This window comes from Oncorhynchus mykiss, chromosome 14, assembly GCF_013265735.2.
Source record: "Oncorhynchus mykiss isolate Arlee chromosome 14, USDA_OmykA_1.1, whole genome shotgun sequence".
Lineage (NCBI taxonomy): Eukaryota > Metazoa > Chordata > Actinopteri > Salmoniformes > Salmonidae > Oncorhynchus > Oncorhynchus mykiss.
The window spans coordinates 23,494,934-23,522,238 of NC_048578.1; the positions used below are offsets into that span (position 1 = coordinate 23,494,934).

Consider the following 27,305-nt stretch of genomic DNA (forward strand, 5'->3'; position numbering starts at 1 on the left):
TTTTTCAATTTTCTATTAAAGATCCACTATATTTACAAAAGTATGTGGACACACCTTCAAATAACTATATTCAGCTATTTCAGCCACACCCGTTGCTGACAGGTGTATCGAATTGAGCACACAACCATGCAATCGCCATAGAATTGGCAGTAGAAGGGCCTTACTGAACATCTCAGTGACTTTCAACGTGGCACCTTCACAGGATGTCACCATTCCAACAGATCAGTTCATCATATTTCCGCAAAGTGGTAGGCCACACAAGCTCACAGAACGGGACCGCCGAGTGCTGAAACGCGTAAGCGCTTAAAAATCTGAACGCTACCTGCCCCAATGCATGGTGCCAGTGAAGGGAAATCTTAATGCTACAGCATACAATTGTATTCTAGATGATTCTGTGCTTCCAACTTTGTGGAAACTATTTGGGGAAGGTCCTTTCCTGTTTCAGCATGACAATGCCCCCATTCACAAAGTGAGGTCCATACAGAAATGGTTTGTCAAGAGCGGTGTGGAAGAGCTTGACTGGCCTGCACAGAGCCCTGACCTTAACCCCATTGAACACCTTTGGGAAGAATTGGAATACCGACTGTGAGCCTAATCGCCCAACATCAGTGCCCAACCTCGAATGGAAGCAAGTCCCCGCAGCAATGTTCCAACATCTAGTGGAAAGCCTTCCCAGAAGGGTAGAGGCTGTTATAACAGCAAAGGAGGGGGACCAACTCCATTTATGATTTTTGATGAGCAAGTGTCCACGTACTTTTGGTCATGTAGTATATCTTTACTTTTACTCAAGTGTGACAATTGTGTACTTTTTCCACCACTGCCTTCAGGGACAAAAGATCTCACCTGGACAAGTTTAAGGGGTGGTTTTATCAGAGAGGAAGAGGCAAAGCGAGAGGGTTTACTCCGACCAAAATCTGCAGCAAAAATAATCCCGGGATCATGTGCTAGTCGGAACTAGGAAACTCTGACATTTCCGGCTTGCTAACTGGTTGAACGAGTCACATGTATAACTACAACCAGCTAGGAAGTCTGGAATTTCTGAGTTTCCTAGTTCCTACATGAAATACTCTATAACGTAAAAGTCAACGAAAATTCTATCATTTGTAAAAAATAAAAAAATAAAGAATATTTCTTGATTAGATAAGAATTCAACCCGAGTCACCTTTGGCAACGATTACAGCTGTGAGTCTTCTGGCTAAGTCTCTAAGAGCGTTCCACAACTGGATTGTGCAACATTTGCCCATTATTCTTTTCAAAATTGTTAAGCTCTGTGAAATTGGTTTTTGATCATTGTTAGACAAGCCTTTCAGGTCTTGCAATATATTTCCAAGCAGATTTAAGGCAAAACTGTAACTCGGCCACTTCATTCACTCTCTCCTTGGTAAGAAACAACAGCGAAGATTTGGCCTTGTGTTTTAAGTTATTGTACTGCTGAAAGATAAATTTATCTCCCAGTGTCTTGTGGAAAGCAGACATAACTAGGTTTTCCTCTAGGATTTTGACTGTGCTTAGCTCTATTCCATTTATTTATTTATTTTAAATACATTTTTACCCCCTTTTCTCCCCAATGTCGTGGTATCCAATTGTTAGAAATTACTATCTTGTCTCATCGCTACAACTCCCGTACGGGATCGTGAGAGACGAAGGTCGAAAGCCATGAGTCCTCCGAAACACAACCCAACCAAGCTGCACTGCTTCTTAACACAGAGCACATCCAACCCGGAAGCCAGCCGCACCAATGTGTCGGAGGAAACACCGTGCACCTGGCTACCGGCCAAACCCTCCCTAGTGCTGCGATGCAGTGCCCTAGACCACTGCGCCACCCAGGAGGCCCCCTATTCCATTAATTGTTTTATCTTGAAAAACTCGCAGTCATTAATGATTACAAGAATACACATAACATGATGTAGCCAACACTATGCTTGAAAATATGAGGTGGCACTCAGTAATGTGTTGAATTCGAACACTTTGTATTCAGGACAAAAAGTGAATTGCTTTGCCACATTCTTTTGCAGTATTACAGTACAGTCAAGTTTTGAGAATGACACAAATATTAATTTTCACACAGTTTGCTGTTTCAGTGTCTTTAGATATTTTTGTCAGATGTTACTATGGAATACTGAAGTATAATTACAAGCATTTCATAAGTGTCAAAGGCTTTTATTGACAATTACATGAAGTTGATGCAAAGAGTAAATATTTGCAGTGTTGACCCTTCTTTTTCAAGACCTCTGCAATCCACCCTGGCATGCTGTCAATTAACTTCTGGGCCACATCCTGACTGATGGCAGCCCATTCTTGTATAATCAATGTTTGGGTTTGTCAGAATTTGTGGGGTTTTATTTGTCCACCCGTCTCTTGAGGATTGACCACAAGTTCTTAATGGGATTAAGGTCTGGGGAGTTTCCTGGCCATGGACTCAAATATCAATGTTTTGTTCCCCGAGCCACTTAGTTATCACTTTTGCCTTATGGCAAGGTGCTCCATCATGCTGGAAAAGGCATTGTTCGTCACACAACTGTTCCTGGATGGTTGGGAGAAGTTGCTCACATAGGATGTGTTGGTACCATTCTTTATTCATGGCTGTGTTCTTAGGCAAAATTGTAAGTGAGCCCACTTCCCTTGGCTGAGAAGCAACCCCACACATGAATGGTCTCAGGATGCTTTACTGTTGGCATGACACAGGACTGATGGTAGCGCTCACCTTGTCTTCTCCGGACAAGCTTTTTTCCGGATGCCCCAAACAATCGGAAAGGGGATTCACCAGAGAAAATGACTTTACCCCAGTCCTCAGCAGTCTAATCCCTGTACCTTTTGCAGAATATCAGTCTGTCCCTGATGTTTTTCCTGGAGAGAAGTGACACCAGGCCATCCTCCAAAAGTCTTCGCCTCACTGTGTGTGCAGATGCACTCACACCTGCCTGCTGCCATTCCTGAGCAAGCTCTGTACTGGTGGTGCCCCAATCCCACAGCTGAATCAACTTTAGGAGACGGTCCAGGCGCTTGCAGAGGAAGAACAATGATTCCAAGCACCACCCTCCTTTTGAAGCTTCTAGTCTGTTATTCGAACTCATCAGCATGACAGAGTGATCTCCAGCCCTGTCCTCGTCAACACTCACACCTGTGTTAACGAGACAATCACTGACATGATGTCAGCTCGTCCTATTGTGGCAGGGCTGAAATGCAGTGGAAATGTTTTTTGGGGGGGATTCAGTTCATTTGCATGGCAAATAGGGACTTTGCAATTCATCTGATCACTCTCCATAACATTCTGGAGTATATGCATATTGCCATCATACAAACTGAGGCAGCAGACTTTGTGAAAAATAATATTTGTGTCATTTTCAAAACTTTTGGCCACGACTGTAGTGCCTTGTTGCAAACAGGATGCATGTTTCGGAATATTTGTTATTCTTTTTCCTCTGTCAATTACATTAGTATTGTGGCGTAACTACAATGTTGTTGATCCAACATCAGTTTTCTATCACCTGCATAAAACGTTATAACTGTTTTAAAGTCATCATTGGGCTCATGGTGAAATCCCTGAGCAGTTTCCTTCCTCTCTGGCAACTGAGTTAGAAAGGACACCTGCCTGTATCTTTATAGTGACAGTGTGTTTTGATACACCATCACCATGCTCAAAAGGATTTAATGTCTGCTTTTTTGTACCAATTTACCACTAGGTGCCCTTTGACAATTAATGTGAGGCAATTCGGCAGCCCACAATGTTTCCACAAGATAAAGTTAGTCCTGATGACTTTGCAGTAAAGGTACTTTTGACACACTTCCAACCCCCTTTTGACTTTGCCAGGGAAATGGTTAGGGAAAATTGACCACAGATATCCAATGCATTCGATCTAAATCCTAAAAGTGTTATTTTACTAGGGTACTGATCATGATACTGCTGTCCATCAAGTTTGTTTTCATACATGGTTAGCTATGGTGCAACCACCCTCCCTCAGGTTGGCTGGTCACAACTCAAGTGGCCATCTATCACTCAACCTTGGGAGTAACCCTCCAAGGCAGTCATGGTATCCATTGCAGTAACCGATTTGGACGGGCCTAATGTAGATTGTTTCCATGTGGTACCCATTTCAACCCCAGGGACTCATTCTGGTCTTGAAACGGGTTCCAATTTCAACACTGCCCCGTCAATCATGGTGTGCCCACATTAAACACGTTTTGGAATAAATCTATAATATTGGTAAGTATTAGCAATATCACTCTCCACATAGAGGAAAGGGACTGACAAAAGAGAAACTGTTGGACCAAAATAAAACAAAAAGTAATCTGATGCCTCCAAGATGAGAACGTAATCCAATATGTTACAAGTAGGTGCAAATTCAGTCAAATAAGACTGGGAAACATAAAGCCTATATTTGTAACTGATGACTTTGAATGTTTGTCATTACTTGTGGGGGACTCCTGGTAATTGAAAATGTCAGTTATATTCAGAAGTCAGTTGGGTAGATGTGGCACTGAACCCCATAAAATAAAAACGTATTTCAGTGTGACAATCAGAGTGGTGACATGTTTTTCATATTGTGATGCTTATTATGGAATTTGGCTACATGTTAAAATTGATTACATTTCGATTTTGTGTCACTGATCTACACACAATACCGCATAAAGAAAAGTGGAATTGTGTTAGAACATTTTAGAATTGAATAAAAAAATGAAAAGCTAAAATGTCTTGAGTCAATAAGTATTCAACCCATTTGTTATGGCAAGCCTAAATAAATTATGTAGTAAAAATGTGCTTACCAAATCACATAATAAGTTGCAAGGACTCACCGTGTTCAATAATAGTGGTTAACATGATTGTTTTAATGACTACCCCATCTCTGTACCCCACACATACAATTAAGGTCCCTTAATCAAGTAGTGAATTTTAACAGATTCAACCAAAGATCAGATAGGTTTTTCAATGCCTCACAAAGAAGGGCATCTATTGGCAGATGGGTAAAAATACAAAAAGCAGACATTGAATATCCCTTTCAGCATGGTGGAGTTATTAATTAAGCTTTGGATGGTGTATCAATACACCCAGTCACTACAAAGATACAGGTGTCTTTCCTCTAACTCAGTTTCCAGAGAGGAAGGAAACTGCTCAGGGATTTCACCATGAGGCCAATGTTGACTTTAAAACAGTTACAGAGTAATGGTTGTGATGTGAGAAAAATGAGGATGGATCAACAACACTGTAGCTACTCCACAGCACTAACCTAAATGACAGAATGAAAAGAAGGAAGCCTGTTCAGAATACAAATATTCCAAAACATGCATCCTGTTTGCAACAAGGCACTTAGTAATACGGCAACAAAACAAAAAATGTAACTTTTTGTCATGAATTCAAAGCGTTGTGTTGGATTTGCCCTAAACATATCACTGAGTACCACTCTCCACATTTTAAAGCATGGTGGTGGCTGCATCATGTTATGGGTATCCTTGTCATTGGCAAGGACTGGGGAGTTAAGGATAAAAATAAACGTAATAGAGCTAACTATGCACAGGCAAAATCCTAGAGGAAATCCTGGTTTAGTTTTCTTTCCAACAGACACAGACGAATTCACCTTTCAGAAGGACAATAAACTAAAACACAAGGCCAAATCTACTCTGGAGTTGCTTACCAAGACAACGAATGTTCTTGAGTGGCGTATATAGTTTTGACTTAAATCGGCTTGAAAATCTAGCAATGATCAACAACTTGAGAGACCTTTAAAAAATAATTAAAATAAATGGGCAAATATTGTACAATCCATATGTGCAAAGCTGAGACAAAAATGACAATCAAATCCATTTGAATCCCACTTTGTAACAACAAAATGTGGAAAAAGTCAAGGTGTGCGGATACCTGTCAATATGAGACTCTGTATATGAATATTTAATCAGATACTGAAGGTTTTGTATTATAAATCACAGTGTGAACGTCAAACCTGCACATCTAAGTCTGACATGATTTGATCTGATTTTACCATTTTAAATCATGAGATGCTAATTTTATAATTTCTCTCCATCTGCATGTCTTGGCAATGATTATAATGCACCAACTTTTCTTCCCTTCCAATCTCATTACTGAAATATAGATTGTGAGTGTTTTGGCCTTGGTGAGATAGAATAAAAGCCCCTTTCTCTAGACGCGTATAATTGCCTTTTATTTAGACACCGCCACCCCCCTCAACCCACTTCCTGTCCTCTTCCATCTTCAAATGAGGCTCTGGGTCAGCCCCCTTCTCCTGGGGTGTGACCTTTGACCTTCACACTTTCTCCATTTGAAGGGAGTGCAGTGTGTGGAAAACTGCACTCGACCCCTACTGTGGACCGCTCCGCTAAAAGCAGCCACATTCCAGAACTGCAGAGGCCCCGTGGGGATGCTGGCATGAGCTCAGAGGATGACGGCCGATGGGTGTTGGACTTCACTCCAAGATGCGTCCAGAGGTCCAGCCTCCCGCCATGCCAGATCCCAGGTGTGCATCCTCTCGTGGAAGTAAAAATATGTTCCCTTTCATCTCTCATGTGAATGTCCAGCGTAAATTTGCATTTGACTCTGCTAAACCAATCCCATAGGGAAGATAGGCTGACACTGATGATGTCCACAGAGAAAAATTTGCGTCACTGAAAAAATTGGGGGCAGGTGTGAAATCACAAAATAGGTCACTTAGAAAATGTGGCTATCAGATTTTTTTCTTCCTATTCTAAAGATGTGCCGTGTTTTCGCTTCCTGGGTCGGCATCTTAACATCCAAGCAGAGTGGGAACAGAAAAAACATGTTCACTGCTCCAATAAGATGTAGATGTATTTGCAAGGCTGTTCTTGAGTCACAATCTAGTATCAATAGGAAAGAGCCTATAGCAAAGTCAAGGTCGCATGAAGAGGCAACAGGCACAAATGAAACGGTCATTAAAATACCCATCGAGGTAGAAAATATGACTAGGAAGGAATACTTGTCAAATCTTCATGGTCTCACAGATGTTGGCGATAACTCACAAATAAGACTTAATGACTTCCCGAATATCCAGTTATCCACAGGGTATCTGTCTGCTTCAAGGCAATGCTGATGTGGTCATAGTTGGTAAAGACTGCCAGTTGGCTTAGCTTCTGCATACAATCAAATTGCACTAAGCAGAATACAAATAAAAGTAAGAGAATACATTTTAATCTCAATGGTTTATGCCAGAGTGGTAAAAATTACAATTGCTAGGATTCTCATAGTGTTTGCTGCTGTTCTTATGCTGCAGCATGTCCTTGTGTGACATCAAAAGCAATTTGTTCTCATGCACCAGTGCTCTGAATGCCAACTGAGATAATTGAGGTTAGTCATTTGATGTTAGCCATATTTGTTCGGTAACATTGAAAACGTTGGGATTGAAGATTACGGTCATTGTAGTTCTATTGATTCACGAGTGGGCAGTAGCAGCAATTTCACTCATGTGGAAATAACAGTTCTCAATAAACGGGAAATAGTTAACAGACAATAGCTTTCTACTGCTCAAGGTTATTCTGGCTGATGGTTAACTCAGAGGTTGCAATATTTCTAACGTTCCTTGATAGATCGATGTACTTAATATGGCTTGGTTACTTCAGCTACACTGTACATACTTTAATGTTATCACTACTAGATTGGCCAAGTGCATTATCCTTCTCAGAACATACTCACCGGACAGTTTATTAGATACACACATCTAGTACCGGGTCGGACCTTCCTTTTCATGAACAGCAGCCTGAATTCTTAGGGGCATTCTACAAGGTGTCAAAAGTGTTCCACAGGGATTTTGGTCCATGCTGATGGAATGGCATTACACAGTTGACACAGATTGTACTACAACAGTCATGCTGAGAACAGCCCGTGAAAGCTATGATCCCTTATTGATGTCACTTGTTAAATCCACTTCAAATCAGTGTAGATGAAGGGGAGGAGACAGGTTAAAGAAGGATTTTTAAGCCTTGAGACAATTTAGACAAGGATTGTGTATGTGTGCAATTCAGTGGGTTTAGTAGTAGGCGCAAGGCACACTGGTTTGTGTCAAGAACTGCAATGCTGCAGTTTCCCGTGGGTATCAAGAATTCTCCCATTGGAGTCAACATGGGACACCATCCGTGTAACGCTTTGATACCTTGCAGAGTCCATGCCACAATGAATTGAGGCTGTTCTGAGGGCAAAGGTGCAAGCAACACCTAAGGAATAAATTACATCTTGCCCATTTAATGATTTCTACCATTCTAGAGGTACTAAACTGTGATAAATTAAATCTGGGTGTCTTTAATGTAAACATTTCCAATAAGCAGAAGCTACACGAGAGGTTAGAGACGACGGCTGATACTGCAGAGTCATGTGACCAAATCCTTTTCAACCGGGAGATCCAAAGCTTCAGGCCATTGAGTGACTTTTTCCTTGAAAAATTATATTTTGGTACACAACTGAAGTTGATATGCTTGGAGTTTGATATGTCGTCTTTGAAATTGGTCTTCACTGGGCAGAGATGCAGTTAGCTAGCGTGGCTGAGAATGGGATTGGGAGGGGGTGAGTAGGAGGGAGGGAGCTGGTCTTTGTTCCCCCTCAGACATCCGTTATCTCCTCCTCCATGTCATCCGACGACGACGTCAGATCCAGCTCATCCATCTGAGACACACATTTTGGACACGAGCAGACGAACAGGTAGTTCTCTCTGGGAAGACAATAACGATGTTACATAAGTCACACAGTTGCCTGTTTCATTCTGGAGAGTAAGAAAGATGATAACGCAGACTGATAAAATGCATTTGCGTCAATCTATCATCACTTCTCTGTTAAAAAGAAATGCCATTATTCAACACGCATACTGTAAACACTATGTATATAACATAATAAAACAGTATATAAGCATAACACAGTGGGTCTGAATTGTTATCATTTGCAAGAGACAGAGGCCAGTCTTTGTCCACGCTTCACTACCTCCAGTTTCTGGGAGTTACGGCATTTCCAAGGTAAAATGCCTTTCAACAGGATACAGTGAATGTGAATCAAAAGTGGGCTTACAGAACAAGCCTGCCCTGGGTTTAAAGTGCGACTGAACCAAAAAAAGCTACTACTTTTGAAAATGGCATATGTGGCATCGATATGAGTCAGAACTACATTTTGACACTAGAATAAATGTTTCTAAGTGTAAATAGGATCATTTTGGTCTTGAAGACAGTCTGATATTTGCGAGACAAATAAGGAAAGAAATTGTGACAAATGAAGGATACCCTAAATTACAGTAGAGTTGGGTTTATTTCAATTCTGCCCACAGCTGGTAGCACCCAAGTAATCATCAATTCGGAGCTCAGCTGCATACGAGCCAATTGTGACGCACATGGTCAATTTGGTTAGACATTCAATATCCCTATGGGGCAAGTTAAGGACCATCAGTACATTACAAAACGTACATGAGACATTTTTTTTATTTTTATGTCAATAACTCCAAATTTCATTGACTTAAAAACCTAAAACCAACTACAAATTGCAGAAATCCACACAAATATTGAAAGCATTTAATGAAACTAAAATATTGTCCCATTTACATTGTGCAATTTCTTGACGGCACCAACTATCCCCACAGATGGGCTATCCAAAGACAAACCAATATTGCCAGTCGGCTGAAGCGAAAAGGTAAAATAAATTGGCTGGCTACTTCCAGACACAAGACCCGGTTAGACTGTTTCCAGTTACCTACACTGAACAAAAACAAACGCAACAATTTTACTGACTTACAATTCATATAAGGAAATCAGTCAATTGAAATAAATAAATTAGGCCCAAATCTATGGATTTCACATGACTGGGCAGGGGCGCAGCCATAGGTCCACCCACTTGGGAGCCAGGACCACCCACTGAAGAGCCAGGCCCAGCCAATCAGAATGTAATAAAGCCTTTTTGTGGGGAAAAGCTCAGACAGATCCCGCAGGTGAAGAAGCCGGATGTGGAGGTTCTGGGCTGGCGTGGTTACACATGGTCTGCGTTTGTGAGGCCAGTTGAACATACTGTCAAATTCTCTAAAACGACATTATAGGAAGCTTATGGGAAAGAAAAGAACATTAAATTCTCTGGCAAAAGCTTAGGTGGACATTCATGCAATCAGCATGCCAATTGCACGCTCCCTCAAAACTTAAGACTTCTGTGGTGCTGTGTTGTGTGACAAAACTACACATTTTGGAGTGGCCTTTTATTGGATGGATTATTTTAGCAAAGGAGAAATTGCTCAGTAACAGGGATGTAAACAAATTTGTGCACACAATTTGAGTGAAATACGCATATTTTGCATATGGAATATTTTGGGGATCTATTATTTCAGCTCATGAAACCAAGACTTTACATGTTGCGTTTATATTTTTGTTCAGTGTAGAAGGGTGAGTTACTAACTGTACTGTTTTGGCAATGAACGTACAAACGCTTCCAACGTTCAAACAAACACGCCTCCAAAACCCAAAATCTCGTTCTCAGTCGCATTTCCCAATGAGGAGAATTAAAACAGAGGCTAAATCAGGAAGTTCAGCCCCCCTTTAAGGGGGTAAAAATAGGTAGTGGATTGACAGCTTGCTAATCGATCAAGAGCGTTGTTCGGCACCGGAATAACCACCAGAACCCCTCGGCTGCGCTGGCCCAGGACTGACTGTTATTACCTGGGAGGGTGGCCATTGAACTGGGAACAGTTTGAGTCTGTCAAAGGGACACAGGGGATTTCAGTTGTTTACCTCAGGATTTTCTGTCTGCTATGACAGCTCCGGTCACGCTGACAGCAGTCCAAGTAACTGATGCAGATCTCCTGGATATGTGAGGAAACAAAAGATAGCAGATGAGGACATTCACATCAAAAGACCTCCCATTACTGTTACTATATTTACACAACAATGCCCTATTATTTTGGTGCCAGAATTCAATCGATGGCTGGCAAAACATTTCTCTGGCCTCCTCACACTACATTTACAGGCAGATGCAAGCCTTCTCAATATCTGATAGCTTGACATCAGCCTCAAACCTCAGTCTCTGACCGCTAAAACTGACTGACAACTGAGCACAAAGTTCTCTCCAGTTTATCCCTCCAACCCAGCATCCTCTTCTGACCTCTCCAGGGCTGATGTCACTAAGGGCACTGAGGTGAAGCAAGAAGTTGTTGTTCGGGAAAGATGCCTCCGCTTTCGGTATGCAGCTGTGGTTACCTAGAGAGTAGACGACACAACCAAAACAAAAGTATTTGATAACGACTGTAAACATGGCCTTTTGACCAGGGCAGTAGTTAATTTAATTTATCCTGTATGATGTGTGTGTTTGTGGATTATGGAAACTGAGGTCAGAAGCCACCTGATTGTGACGACTCACATGAGCTCTGAAGTAGGAAGAGCCCAGAACCCTCGCAGTTCAGGAAGTCACCGGTCTCTGCGGAGACAAATCAAATTCAGCTCTGACCTCCATTCTCAGTAGCAGAGATGTATTCCATTTTAGTAAGGATTTCAAATATGCTGAGTTAAGCCAACCCAATTCAGAGGCGCCAAGTATCCTTTACAATCTATTATAAAATGTGAGCTGCACAAAGCCTTGCTTGGTAATGTAGGTTTAGACAAATATTTTAATCAGACAGCTTTTTCCCAGTATTCCTCAATAAACAGAACAGATGTCTCATGAAGCAGTGTAAGAAGGGAATTGTGACCTTTCTCGATGTCCTTGTATAGTTGATCAATGAAGGAATCCAATTGCTCCCTCTGCTGGCTAGTCAGCTCCAACGCATCACATGCATGAACCCATTGGCTGAGAGAGCTATGTAAAGAAACATGATAAAACAACGTCAGCACTTTAAAAAAATACTAATATTGGGACTAATGGCACGCCATAAGTGCATAATTTATGTCCATAACATCAATCATTTATGAGTTGGAAAGATTGAGAGCTGAACCTTACCTGGTACCTATGCCCTGTCCATTGGTGCCTACAAGGGCGAAGAGGGAGCGAAATCCCTCAGGTGTAAACCACTGTAACGCGAAAGGACACCCCTTATATAGCATACAGTATCTGCATCATAATCACACATGTTCAGCTCAGAGCTCACTCATGAGAAATTATTAAATCCAAGACAGATATTATTTTATATTCTTGTCTCCAGGCTGACAATGAAATAGCCAAGTACCTAGTATTAGCTTGACAAACATGTATGCCCATAAATAAATTGATAATGTAAAGGGAAATTGTGCCATTCTTACCATATTGAGATGATCATCGTAAAGTGCTGTCGTAAACAGGGTTTGTAGTAAGGTCAAATGTCCCTACAAAATGCAACATACCATAAAACGTATATTAAACGCAGACGCTCAAATAGCCGCATGTCATTTTTTTATATCCGGGCAACAGCACACATTTCAGCAAATAAAGGCTTGATCTAAATTAAATGTTTACAAGGTTTAATGTTTGATTTGTTACATTAAATACACTGAACAAAAATATAAAAGGCAACATATAAAGTGTTGGTCCCATGTTTCATGAGCTGAAATTTCCCATATGCACAAAAAGCTTATTTCTCTCCAATTGAGCACAAATTTGTTTAAATCCCTGTTAGTAAACATTTCTTCTTTGCCAAGATAATCCATCCACTGGATAGGTGTGGCATGTCAAGAAGCATGATCATTACAGAGGTGCATCTTGTGCTGGGGACAATAAAATGTGCAGTTTTGTCACACAACGCCACAGATGTCTCAAGTTGAGAGAGCGTGCAATTGGCATGCTGACTGCAGGAATGTCCACCAGAGCTGTTGCCAAAAAATGGAATGTTAATTTCTCCACCATAACGTCATTTTAGAATTTTGCAGTATGTCCAACCAGCCTCACAACCGCAGACGACGTGTATGGCGCTGTGTGGGCGAGTGGTTTGCTGATGTCAACGTTGTGAACAGAGTGCCTCGTGGTGGCGGTGGGTTTATGGTATGGGCAGGCATAAGCTACGGACAACAAACACAATTGCATTTTATCAATGGCAATTTGAATGCACTGGGATACCATGACGAGATCCTGAGACCCAACGTGACCATTATTTTTAAGGTATCTGTGACCAGATGCCTATTGTGACCAGATGCCTATTGAATATTCCAATTGATTGATATCCTTAAATTAACTGTAACTCAGTAAAACCTTTGAAATTGTTGCGTTTATATTTTTGTTCAGTATAATTTGAAAACTAAAAAATGATGGCACTCATACGTTTTTAATCACCTGTAAGAAACTGCTAGCCATTTGGCTGCTAACAGCTGAGAACTGCTAGCTAACAGGCAAGCACAAAAACAGTCAACTTCGAGAGTACAGAGCCTTCAAATTTGGCTGATCGCCCTCTACCGGCTAAAGTACGAACTGACAAAAATGCACAGTTGAAGGATAATTAAAAAACGTTTTTAAATAGAGACATACTAAGACAAAATAACCATCAGTGTGTAAATGATAGCAGTGCAGGAAATTAAGAAACGTATTAAAATGTTGGAAGAGAATGCTGGAATTAAACAATTAAAGTAAAGATGTGCCAATTTTGAATGTTATATTGTTTTGTGCATCTGAGCTATTGTCGTTCAAGCAGGCAGAAATTCGGCAAGTGTGACATAGAATTGCGATAAAGACGCCCTCACTAAACTGTTAACAGGAATGTCTATCATGCATTTCAGATTTAAATACTGGCCAATGTCATAACAGGGGAGGTTGTCTTCTTTCAAATGTTTTTTTGTGATGTTCCTACCCCGAGAAACGTAATTTAACAGAGGGTCTAACACATTTCTCCTAATTGTCTGCCTCTTCAGTCCAGGGTGCATTGCATGATGCCGTTGAGATTGTCAAACTCCACTGTGAGCCACATCAATCTGCAGGTTAACATGGTGAGATTGTACTCCTAAAATTGATAGCGCAATTTGTTAGAGCCATTTTACAGCTAACTAGATACTTCACATGCTGATATTGACTTTGGTATTATTGTGGGTACCTACGTTCGCTAGCTAGCTAAATAGCCAGCCAATAGAGAGCGTTGCATTGTGGGTTTTGTAGTTGACTTGCGCTGCCACAGATTTCCACATGTTGCTACCAACCTTATTTTAGAGTCAAAAATAAACATTTGTTCACAAAAACTTTTTCCCACATATTAGCGTTATGTAACACTAAATTACAGGAATGAGTGGTTTTGGGTGGATTTTTCCTTTAAATATGCAAATAAGCAAAAGCTGTGTGCATTAAGTAAATAGACGCCAGGCTCAAATAGAAGCCTGTCTGTAATAAGCGCCTGTTGTGATCAGTGATTTAAGCAAATAAACACCCAGGCAATTAATTGAAGTTTTACAGTAGTCTATAATATATCACAATAACAATGAGTCAAACCTAATAGTTAGCACAAATGTGAAAAAACTCATTTGAAGCTCAATCCCCGTTTCCTCAATTCCTCTCTAAGCACATTGGAGGATAGGTTCTAAGGTCTCTTCCTCAGACCTCCTCCTCCAAATGAGCCTGAAGGGGAATTGAGGAAGCAAGGATTTGACAGCTAGTAGTTTACATTTTCAGGCACAGCCACTACCTCTATTCTTACCTGGAACTTCTCTCCCAGCAGCTTGTGTGCAATTTCCTCCTCCTCGTTGGCCGCACGGCTGCAGAACTGAAAGAACAACTTCTGCCAGCAGCATTTGTCTTGGGCCTGCATGACAAATTCAAACATTATATAGTGTTTGAGTTACCTATTATGCACAGGTATGCATGCACATATAGTATTATAATAGCAAACTGACAGGTTAAATGCTTCTCCAGGCATTGTAAAAGTCTGTTCATCTACACAGACACCAGATTCTCAAACAAGCATTCACTACAAATCGTCACTGTCTGATAAACCTTTCAACTCTATTTTTGAAAATGTTATTTTTCCCCCCCACATTTATTGAAAGCAGTACTCTGAACATGACTCTAGGACCAAGAAAACATTCAAAATAGCTTCTGACATTTCATAATTGAATGTTTGTTAAAATGGGGGAATATTTTTTTTTCCTTCAGTTTTCAGCCGACAACAAAATATAGAATGCAAATATAGAGAGCAACTCACTTTGGAATTAAAGCAGCTGAAAAATAAAGGCGGTAGGTGGTAGCTCACCTGTTTGACAGTGGCCACCATCCTGGCCATGAGCATGATGCTGGAGGTCTCAGGAGGGTAGTGCATACTCCTAGGGGGCAGATGGAGGGGATCATGTCACCTCATGCAATTACAGCCAAAATATCACTGAGGCTGGATCTGAAAACATTACTAGCTGCCAACTCCTTGCTTTCTCGTCCTCATTTCCTCCAATTCCTGTCTCCCTGCCAAAGCCAATTGAAAGAGGAATTGCAAGGGAGGGATCTTTGAGAGGGAGATAAAGAATTAGAGGAAACAAGGACAGAGAAAGCTAGAAACATTGTTTCAAAACCCAGAGACTCGGCAGACCAGGGTTTGGCAAGTCAATGGGAGAAGTGAAAAATGTGTCCTTAGTTAATTTCCTCAAAATTTAAAGGCAAAACCTAGATTTGAGATAATGTCTTCGGTAGCTGAAACTGTAATTACTACAACCTTGTGAAATTGACATACTGACATTTTATCGAAGTGGTGCCTTTGATTTGACGGCCTGCACATAAGTAGTTCGGCGCGAAAACCGTTAGTCCCGATGACGTGTTTCTGCGCATGAGCTTAGCTAGCTAACGTCGCCATGATATTTACCAGCATGATCGGGGATTCTATTTGAGAAGCAGTTTCTAGACATCTTCATAATGTACCGTCTTCGGTAAAATTTTCAGATTCAGTGCAAGAGAAATATGGGCCCCATCAATTGGAATTAAATTAAACAGCAAATCCATCTCACCTCCAGGCATCCTTAAGTTTGTTGACGGGATGGTCCGGGTCCTCTTGGGAATGGCCTAAGCACAGGGCCCGATGGTACTGGTCTGCCGCAGCCTGCCGACACTCGTTGCTACAGTACATCACCTGGAGGGGGAGACAAAGTCTACTTCAGTGAGAGGTCTTGTTTGTTCCAATAAGTTGGACCCGTTTCTGACCCGAATAAATTTGTTATAAATATAGAGACCTGGTTCAAATGGACCCAAAGACAACCGGACCCGGCCCCGTATAGACCCGGTCTGATCCGAGCTAAGAGCTAAGAGGGGACTTGCTGTGTTTGTGACTGTGTGGCTAGAGGAAGAGACACAGCAGCAACCAAGTCGACTCGCACCACTAAATTCTAGCTGCAAAAGCTAGATGACTTATTATCCAATCTTACATAGTACCCGTTTTGACTGCATCAAACCAAGAAGAGAAGCTAGTTAAGATAGCTAGCTAGCTTGGCTAAGCAAGCTATTTAGGATGCACTTTCTCCCCCGTCCTACACAATCGCTCCATTCAAAGTATTAAGCAGCAGACCATCTGCTGGCTCTTGGTCGTTGAAAGGGAAACATATCCTTCTCATTTAACTTTTAACTCCATGGATCTCCTAACTTGTTTACCAATACACATACGGGGCCAGAGTCTAATGCCACTTTGATGACTTGTGATTGGCCAACAAAAAAACAAGCTACACTCCTGTGAAAGATATGCGTCTCTCTGAATAAGCCAAAGCAGCATAAACGAGACAATTTACTCTCCCTCCCTCTACTGCAGCAGTCGGGTCTGTACCTTGCCTTTCCGGCAAATCAGTTCTAATTCCACATACCCGAAACAATTAAATCAGAACCAGATCAGAGGTCAACTACAGAATTTCGGACCTGACCTGGTCGGGGCCTGGGTAATAGAGTTTCGGGAGGACCTGTGAATAACTACACTGAAGACCAAAGCAAAACACTGGACTAGGCTGGAGGAAGTAGCTACAGTATATCAACACATCTCTATATGGAGAACAGGCATTGGGTAGGTGTATCACATTTAAGTGGCTTCTAATCCTTCATCTCTACAGATCTAAAAAAAAAAACAGGCTAGGAAAAGCATATAGACATGCTCCATTTTGCTTTCAACAATGTGTTTGAAGATCAGTAGTGTCCAGTCCTTAAAGCTTAAATATGTAACTTTTTGGGCAATCCAACCAAATTCACATTGATATAGCTATAAATCACATTTCTTTCTCAGTGAAAGCAAGTCTAAGAAGCGGGAGATGTGTTATGTGCACTATTTCTATGCCTCCCATTATTAAGTTTTGTTTTTGCATCTTTTACTTTCGGTTTTGTACACCAGCTTCAAACAGCTGAATATACAATATTTTTGGTTAGGGAAAATATTTCACAGTGGTTCAGACGGTACAATGATTCTCTATACTATACTTGCTTGTTTGATTTGTCACAAATTAAAGTTAGGCTATCTAGAATAATTTTTGCAACTAGGAAATGGGAGCTATTTCTGCATAGTGCACCTTTAACTGGCAGTGCAGATGGGGAAAGACTTGAGAGACACTCACCTGGCATTGTGGGCAAGCTTGGTGCAGCTCTGGGCGCACCTTGCACAGCTCAGTGTGGGGTAGACTGAGGCCAGGGTTGCCACTCAGTCTTCGGGCATTATCCTCAGCTGTCTCCAGAGCACTCAAGCAGTATTCACAGGCTGGAGGAGACACAGGGATGGATGATTAAATAAATGGGAGATAACTAAGGGTGATTTTATCACTAAATACACTACATGACCAAAAGTATGTGAACTGCTCGTCAAACATCTCATTCCAAAATCATTGTTGGTCCTCCATTTGCTGCTATAAACAGCCTCCACTCTTCTGGGAAGGCTTTCCACTAGATGTTGGAACATTACTGCGAGGACTTGCTCCCACTCAGCCACAAGAGCATTAGTGAGGTCAGGCACTGATGTTGGCCAATTAGGCCTGACTCGCAGTCACCATTCCCATACATCCCACAAGTGTTCAAGGGGGTTGAAGTCAGGGCTCTGTGCAGGCCAGTCAAGTTCTTCCACACCAATCACAACAAACCATTTTTGTATGGACCTTGCTTTGTGCACAGGGGATTTGTCATGCTGAAACAGGAAAGGGCCTTCCCCAAACTGTTGCCACAAAGTTGGAAACACAGAATCATCTAGAATGTCATTGTATGCTGTAGCATTAAGATCTCTTCACTGGAACTAAGGGACCTAGCCGGAACCATGAAAAACAGCCCCAGACAATTATTTCTCCTAAACCAACCTTTACAGTTGGCACTATGCTTTGGGGCAGGTAGTGTTCTTCTGGCATCCGCCAAACCCAGATTTGTCCACCAGACGGTGAAGTGTGATTCATCACTCCAGATAACAAGTTCCCACTGCTCTACAGTCCATTGGCGACGAGCTTTACACCACTCCAGCCGACACTTGGCATTGCATATGGTGATCTTAGGCTTGTGTGCGGCTGCTCAGCCATGGAAACCCATTTCATGAAGCTCCCAACTAACAGTTATTGTGCTGACGTTGCTTCCAGAGGCAGTTTGGAAAATCGGTGGTGAATGTTGCAACTGAGGACAGGCGATTTTTACGCGCTACGTACTTCTGTTCTGTGAGCTAGTGTGGCCTACCACTTCTCGGCTAAGTCGTTGTTGCTCATAAACGTTTCCACTTCACAATACCAGCAATTACAGTTGACCGGGGCAGCTCTAGCAGGACAGACATTTTACCAACTGACTTGTTGGAATGGTAGCATCCTATGACGGTGCCACGTTAAAAATCACTGAGCTCTTCGGTAAGGCCATTCTACTGCCAATGTTTGTCTATGGAGTTTGCATGGTTGTGTGCTCAAAATTGATACACCGGTCAGATAGCCGAATCCACTAATTTGAAGGGGTGTCCACATACTTTTGTATATACAGTAAGAAACACCATTAATAAAAAATCAGCAGTTCCCCCTGGCCTATGTTCATCTAAAATATGGATTACAAAAGCAAAGCCAGGTGGAACATTTTGCGCCAAGATTTTCAGTCATCAACAGGAACATAAAAGGAGGATTTGTTGTAACTTCTGAGTTGTTCAGTCTGTCAACTAAATCTTGAACCTATATTGCACCCCACCTTTATATTTGTACTGGGAATTCCACAAGAACTGGGAAGAGACAAGAGGGCGCTCTACAAAAATGGTGTCTCCCTTCTTGATGGCCTTCTTGGCAAATAATCCTTTGCCCTAAAATAAAAGCAAAATGTTTAATGTTAGTTTGCTATGACAATTTCATTACGCACCTAGCTACATATACTTTATCCATACCAAGTGCACCCTATTGAGTCAGACCAGGATAGCCTTTGACCTTTATTAGCCCCTTCAAAAAGGTATAGTAGGAGACTAATCTGTGCAAAGCTTTCATTAGCTAGCTAGCTACTTAACGTTACATGATGCTAGCTAGCTAGACTAAACGCGTAGCTAGCTAGTTAACATTAATCAGTTAGTCACCTCCATGCCACATGGATTGCTGACATGTCCTAGCTAGCTAGCTACAGTAATAAAAGTATAATAAATATAGGCCATATGTGACGTTTTAAATGTATGAATTTCAGTCCTTGACTAACAATGTTATTCTGTACTACTGTATGTATTGTCTATGTGACGTTTTAAATGTATGAATTTCAGTCCTTGACTAACAATGTTATTCTGTACTACTGTATGTATTGTCATGTTTCATGTGGACCCCAGGAAGAGTAGCTGATGCTTTTGCATTTTTTTTAAACAAGAGATTCTGTCCTGCTCATAATTCGGGCCAGCCAATTTGACAGCATGCGTGGCACTGCATTTGGCATCAAAACGGTGCTAGAAAACGACAAACTTGAAATTAGCCTTTTCAAAAGAATCCCTGTCGGCACATTACCTTAACCTTGTCAATAAATCGGACTTCCACACAACTGCAAACTTTAGTTGTGTCCACGCAGAAAGAAAGCATGTCATCTTGGGAGGCAGCCATCTTCAAATTAACCCTTGGCCTTGGAACTCTAAAGTTTTTAGAGGAGCCTACGCGTAAACATTTAGCGGCCTCTATTTATTTTATTTATTTCACCTTTATTTAACCAGGTAGGCCAGTTGAGAACAAGTTCTCATTTACAACTGCGACCTGGTCAAGATAAAGCAAAAGCAGTTCAACACATAGAATAAACAAACATACAGTCAATAATAAAATAGAAAATAGTCTATATAAAGTGTGTGCAAAAGCAGTTGATATAGTACTTTTATTTTATTTTCAGTAATACGCTACAGTGAGTGCCTTGTAAAATTATACTACATGATTTCATCTTCCATTAGATGCAATGAATTATATCATGAAGACCAAACTTCCAATAATGTTTGAAAATGTACACACAGTGCCTGATTAATGATTTCAAGACGCTGGAAGCGTACCCTCCGTTGTCACACTCCGGGAGATGGCTCACATTGTCTGTTACACACATATGACTGGAGACAAATAAAAATGTTATATATTTTATCAAACATTATTATTAAACATTTTGATATACCATTGAATCATAGATAACATTTAGTACATTTTGAGTAGCAGAACATCCATTGAAGCTAGAGTCCTTACTTGAAACAATAACGTGCAAGCGGTCACCCGTTTCTGTAAAAAGCTGAGGGGTGGGCCTGGAGAAATGTAACCACTCTCAAATTCATAGAGCTACAGTGCCTTGCGAAAGTATTCGGCCCCCTTGAACTTTGTGACCTTTTGACACATTTCAGGCTTCAAACATAAAGATATAAAACTGTATTTTTTTGTGAAGAATCAACAAGTGGGACACAATCATGAAGTGGAACAACATTTATTGGATATTTCAAACTTTTTTAACAAATCAAAAACTGAAAAATTGGGCGTGCAAAATTATTCAGCCCCTTTACTTTCAGTGCAGCAAACTCTCTCCAGAAGTTCAGTGAGGATCTCTGAATGATCCAATGTTGACCTAAATGACTAATGATGATAAATACAATCCACCTGTGTGTAATCAAGTCTCCGTATAAATGCACCTGCACTGTGATAGTCTCAGAGGTCCGTTAAAAGCGCAGAGAGCATCATGAAGAACAAGGAACACACCAGGCAGGTCCGAGATACTGTTGTGAAGAAGTTTAAAGCCGGATTTGGATACAAAAATATTTCCCAAGCTTTAAACATCCCAAGGAGCACTGTGCAAGCGATAATTTTGAAATGGAAGGAGTATCAGACCACTGCAAATCTACCAAGACCTGGCCGTCCCGCTAAACTTTCAGCTCATACAAGGAGAAGACTGATCAGAGATGCAGCCAAGAGGCCCATGATCACTCTGGATGAACTGCAGAGATCTACAGCTGAGGTGGGAGACTCTGTCCATAGGACATCAATCAGTCGTATATTGCACAAATCTGGCCTTTATGGAAGAGTGGCAAGAAGAAAGCCATTTCTTAAAGATAATCATAAAAAGTGTCGTTTAAAGTTTGCCACAAGCCACCTGGGAGACACACCAAACATGTGGAAGAAGGTGCTCTGGTCAGATGAAACCAAAATTGAACTTTTTGGCAACAATGCAAAACATTATGTTTGGCGTAAAAGCAACACAGCTGAACACACCATCCCCACTGTCAAACATGGTGGTGGCAGCATCATGGTTTGGGCCTGCTTTTCTTCAGCAGGGACAGGGAAGATGGTTAAAATTGATGGGAAGATGGATGGAGCCAAATACAGGACCATTCTGGAAGAAAACCTGATGGAGTCTGCAAAAGACCTGAGACTGGGACAGAGATTTGTCTTCCAACAAGACAATGATCCAAAACATAAAGCAAAATCTACAATGGAATGGTTCAAAAATAAACATATCCAGGTGTTAGAATGGCCAAGTCAAAGTCCAGACTTGAATCCAATCGAGAATCTGTGGAATGAACTGAAAACTGCTGTTCACAAATGCTCTCCATCCAACCTCACCGAGCTCGAACTGTTTTGCAAGGAGGAATGGGAAAAATTTTCAGTCTCTCGATGTGCAAAACTGATAGAGACATACCCCAAGCGACTTACAGCTGTAATCGCAGCAAAAGGTGGCGCTACAAAGTATTAACTTAAGGGGGCTGAATAATTTTGCACGCCCAATTTTTCAGTTTTTGATTTGTTAAAAAAGTTAGAAATATCCAATAAATGTCGTTCCACTTCATGATTGTGTCCCACTTGTTGTTGATTCTTCACAAAAAAATACAGTTTTATATCTTTATGTTTGAAGCCTGAAATGTGGCAAAAGGTCGCAAAGTTCAAGGGGGCCGAATACTTTCGCAAGGCACTGTATTGATGCAAGGACTTACCATACATGATATCAACATTATACACTGAACAAGAATATAAACGCAACATGTAAAGTGTTGGTCCCATGTTTAATGAGCTGAAATAAAAGATCAGACACTTTCCATACGCACAAAAAGCGTATTTCTCTCAAATTTTGTGCACACATTTTTTTATATACTTGTTAGTGAGCATTTCTCCTTTTCCAATATAATCTATCCACCTGACAGGTTTGGCATGTGAAGAAGCTATTTAAACAGCATGATTATTACACAGGTGCACCTTGTGCTGGGGACAAAAGGACACTAAAATGTGCAGTTTGCCACACAACACAAAGCCACTGATTGCCGTTGGCATGCTGACTTCAGGAATGTCCACCAGAGTTGTTACCCGAGAATGTAATGTTAATTTCTCTACCATAAGCCACCTCTAATGTTGTTTAAGAGAATTTGCCAGTACGTCAAACTGGCCTCACAACCGCAGACCATGTGTAAGGCATCATGTGGGCGAGTGGTTTGTGGATGTCAACATGGTGAACGGGGTGCCCCATAATGGCACTGGGGGTTATGGTTTGGGCAGGCATGAGCTAACGACAACAAACACAATTGCATTTTATCAATGGCAACTTGAATGTACATAGATACCGTGAGAAGATCCTGAGGCCCATTGTTGTGCAATTCATCCACTGACATCACCTCATGTTTCAGCATGATAATGCACGGCCCCATGTCACAAGAATCTGTACACAATTTCTGGAAACGGAACATTTCCCAGTTCTTCCATGGCCTGCACACTCACCAGACATGTTACCCATTGAGCATGTTTGGGATGCCCTGGATTGACATGTTCAATAGTGTGTTCCAGTTACCTTCAATATCCAGCAACTAAGCACAGCTATCGAAGAGGAGTGAGACAACATTCCACTGGCCACAATCAACAGCTTGGTCAACTCTATGTGAAAGAGATGTGTTGCGCTGGATGAGGCAAATGGTGGTCACACCAGATACTGACTGGTTTTCTGATCCACACCAGTACATTTTTTTAAGGTATCTGTGACCAACCGATGCATATCTGTATTACCAGTCATGTGAAATCCATAGATCAGGGCACAATTTATTTATTTAAATTGACTGATTTCCTAATATGAACTGTGCCTCTGTAAAATCTTTGAAATTGTTGCATCTTGCTTTCATATTTTTGTTCAGTATAGGTTTAACCTTGTTTCGAGGCGATAGTGTTAGTTTACATTTACATTGTTTACAAACATTGGAGTAAAACGCGCTTATTGGGATGTGATGGGGTACGACTGTTGAACTAAGCTCATTGTGCATTTCTAGGTTATATTTTAAAATAATTAATGAGTATATATATATATATATATATATATATATATATATATATATATATATATATATATATATATATATATATACATACATACATACATACATACATACATACATACATACATACAATTAATTTCTAAGTCCAAAAATGGATGTTGCAACTAAGAATTCCAGCTTTAAATACAGCGCATTCAGACACATTCCACATTTTGTTACAGCCTAATTATGAATGGAATTAAACAAACAAAAAAAATCCTCAATCTACACACACACACACACAATACCCCATAATGTCAAAGCAAAAACTGTTTTTTAGATTTTTTTAGCAAATATAATTTAAAAAAACAGAAATATCTAATTTACATAAGAATTCAGATCCTTTGCTATGAGACTCAATTGATCTCAGGTGCATCCTGTTTCCATTGATCATCCTTGAGATGTTTCTACTTGATTGGAGTCCAACTGTTGTAAATTCAATTGATTGGACAAGGCACACACTTGCGTATATAAGGTCCCACAGTTGACAGTGCAAGTCAGAGCAAAAACCAAACCATTAGGTCGAAGGAATTGTCCATAGAGCTCCGAGACAGGATTGTGTCAAGGCACTGATCTGGGGAAGGGTACCACAAAATGTCTGCAGCATTGAATGTCCCCAAGAACATAGTGGCCTCCATCATTCTTAAATGGAAGCAGTTTGAACCACCAAGAGTCTTCCTAGAGCTGGCCCCCGGGCAGCTGAGCCATCGGAGGAAAAGGGCCTTGGTCAGGGAGGAGACCAAAAACCTGATGGTCACTCTGACAGAGCTCCAGAGTTCTTCTGTGGAGATGGGAGGACATTGCAGTACTCCACCAATCAGGACTTTATGGTAGAGTGGTGGAAGCCACTGCTCTGTAAAAGGCACATGACAGCCCGCTTGCAATTTGCCAAAAGGCACCTAAAGACTCTCATACCATGAGAAACAAGATTGAGAAACAAGATTCTCTGGTCTGATGAAACCAAGATTGAACTCTTTGGCCTGAATGTCAAGCGTCACATCTGGAGGAAACCTGGCACCATCCCTATGGTGAAGCATGGTGGTGGCAGCATCATGCTGTGGGGATGTCTTTCAGCGGCAGGGACTGGGAGACTAGTCAGGATTGAGGGAAAGATGAACGTAGCAAAGTACAGAGAGATCCTTGATGAAATCCAGATCCAGAGCGCTCAGGACCTCAGACAGGGGCAAAATGTTCACCTTCCAACTGTACAATGACCCTAAGCATACAGCCAAGACAACACATGAGTGGCTTCGGGACAAGTCTCTGAATGTCATCGAGTGGCCCATACAGAGCCCGGACTTGAACCCGTTTGAACATCTCTGGAGAGACCTGAAAATAGCTGTGCAGCGACACTCACCAGCCAACCTGACAGAGCTTGAGGATCTGCAGAGAAAAATGGGAGAAACTCCCCAAATACAGGTGTGCCAAGCTTGTAGCGTCATACCCAAGAATACTCACGGCTGTAATCGCTGCCAAAGGTGCTTCAACAATGTACTGAGTAAAGGGTTGAAAATACTTCCGTAAATGTAATATTTAAGGTTTTTATTTGTAATATACTTGCAAAATTTCTAAAAAACAATTTTTTGCCTTGTCATTATGGGGGTATTGTGAGTAGATTGATGAGGTGAAAAAGAAATTGAATCAATTTTAGAATAAGACTGAAACATTACAAAATGTGGAAAAAGTGAAGGGGTCTGAATACTACCCGAATGCACTGTATGTACAAGAGGATGTGGATAACACACATTGGTTAGTACAATATATTCTGGTAATAATGTTATTATATATACACACAAAGATTTTACTGTGCAAAAATAAGTTATTTACCAGTTATTTAACTTATTCGATCAGTCAATACTGTATTGTTCCATTTCTCATACTATGATCATTTAAAGGGGAATGTATAAAAATATAAAACGTAGAATATTTTAAAAAACTAACATTTTAGCAACCATGGTCCACAAACAGACTTTCCTCTATAATGTCCTAGAATGGCACTTGTCAAGAAACAGACCTAAGCTGCATCCCAATTCTCCACCCTTCTCCCGAAGCGTGCACTTGCACATTATCCATCAGTGGCAGAAACGTCCTCCAGCCAACGCTTACAGTATTCCAGTGCTTTTAAATCCATGCTGGTGTACACTTAGGGAGGAGAACTGGGATTCAACAGTAGATTGTTGGACAGGGTGTAGAGGCTAGGACAGGGTGTAGAGGCTAGTGCAGGGTGTAGAGGCTACAGGCTGATTCTGAACAGGGTCCTTTTTGTTAATATTTCTATCAGAATCAAGTAGCCTACTGTGTAGCCTAGCCCACTGTGTAGCGTAGACTACTGTGTAGTGTAGCCTAGTCTAACGTAGCCTACTGTGTAACGTAGCCTAGCCTAATTTTTAACATTATTTGGGGCATCATAAGACATGCACAGCCAATCAGGATCTATCACTCAACACTGATTGATATGCTTGTAAATCTCTTGATTTAAAAAATACAAAATAATTCCGAAAAATCCTAAAAATGTTTGATGTCAGTACAATACAAGTTGGAAGATTACATACACTTAGGTTGGAGTCATTAAAACTCGTTTTTCAACCACTTCACAAATTTCTTGTTAACAAACTATAGTTTTGGCAAGTCAGTTAGGACATCTACTTTGTGCAGGACCAACAATTGTTTACAGACAGATTATTTCACTTATAATTCACTGTTCCAGTGGGTCAGAAGTTAACATATACTAAGTTGACTGTGCCTTTAAACAGCTTGGAAAATTCCAGAAAATGATGTCATGGCTTTAGAAGCTTCTGATAAGCTAATTGACATCATGTGAGTCAATTGGAGATGTACCTGTGGACGCATTTCAAGGCCTACCTTCAAACTCAGTGCCTCTTTGCTTGACATCATGGGAAAATCAAAAGAAATCAGCCAAGACCTCAGAAAATAAATTGTAGACCTCAAGTCTGGTTCATCCTTGGGAGCAATTTCCAAACGCCTGAAGGTAACACGTTCATCTGTACAAACAATAGAACGCAAGTATAAACACCATGGGACCACACAGCCCTCCTACCACTCAGGAAGGAGACATGTTCTGTCTCCTAGAGATGAACGTACTTTGTGCGAAAAGTTCAAATCAATCCCAGAACAACAGCAAAGGATATTGTGAAGATGCTGGAGGAAGCACGTACAAAAATATCTATATCCAGAGTAAAACGAGTCCTATAAATCGACATAACCTGAAAGTCCGCTCAGCAAGGAAGAATCCACTGCTCCAAAACCGCCATAAAAAAGCCAGACTACGGTTTGCAACTGCACATGGGGACAAAGATTGTACTTTTTGGAGAAATGTCCTCTGGTCTGATGAAACAAAAATAGAACTGTTTGGCCATAATGACCATCGTTATGTTTGGAGGACAAAGGGGGAGGCTTGCAAGCCGAAGAACACCATCCCAACCGTGAAGCACAGGGGTGGCAGCATCATGTTGTGGGGTGCTTTGCTGCACGAGGGACTGGTGCACTTCACAAAATAGATGGCATCATGAGGTAGGAAATTTATGTGGATATATTGAAGCAACATCTCATGACATCAGTCAGGAAGTTAAAGCTTGGTCGCAAATGGGTCTTCCAAATGGACAATGACCCCAAGCATACTTCTAAAGTTGTGACAAAATGGCTTAAGGACAACAAAGTCAAGCTATTGGAGTGGCCATCACAAAGCCCTGACCTCAA

General features: G+C 41.1%; 1 protein-coding gene across 1 annotated transcript; it reads right to left on the reverse strand.

Moving 5' to 3' along the window:
• Nucleotides 1–5,635: 5,635 nt before the first annotated feature.
• On the reverse strand, nt 5,636–19,965 carry LOC110489003 (SET and MYND domain-containing protein 5). The gene is made up of 13 exons (XM_021561535.2): nt 19,792–19,965; nt 19,007–19,115; nt 17,428–17,567; nt 15,850–15,971; nt 15,111–15,180; nt 14,559–14,663; nt 12,211–12,273; nt 11,912–11,982; nt 11,664–11,770; nt 11,336–11,392; nt 11,081–11,175; nt 10,711–10,781; nt 5,636–8,666 (listed from the first exon to the last, which is right to left on the reverse strand). The coding sequence occupies exons 1-13, from the start codon at nt 19,882–19,884 to the stop codon at nt 8,558–8,560; spliced, it is 1,212 nt and encodes a 403-aa protein (XP_021417210.2). The 5' UTR covers nt 19,885–19,965; the 3' UTR covers nt 5,636–8,557.
• Nucleotides 19,966–27,305: the final 7,340 nt, after the last annotated feature.

What these genes read in the sequence shown, in the direction of transcription:
- LOC110489003 (XM_021561535.2), bottom strand. Translation starts at nt 19,884, where the DNA reads ATGGCTGCCTCCCAAGATGACATGCTTTCTTTCTGCGTGGACACAACT. An exon ending in GATTTATTGACAAGGTTAAG is followed by an intron (nt 19,116 to 19,791) that starts GTAATGTGCCGA and finishes CTTTTATTTTAG; the next exon opens with GGCAAAGGATTATTTGCCAA. An exon ending in TGCTGGGAGAGAAGTTCCAG is followed by an intron (nt 12,274 to 14,558) that starts GTAAGAATAGAG and finishes TGCATTTTGTAG; the next exon opens with GGACATTTGACCTTACTACA.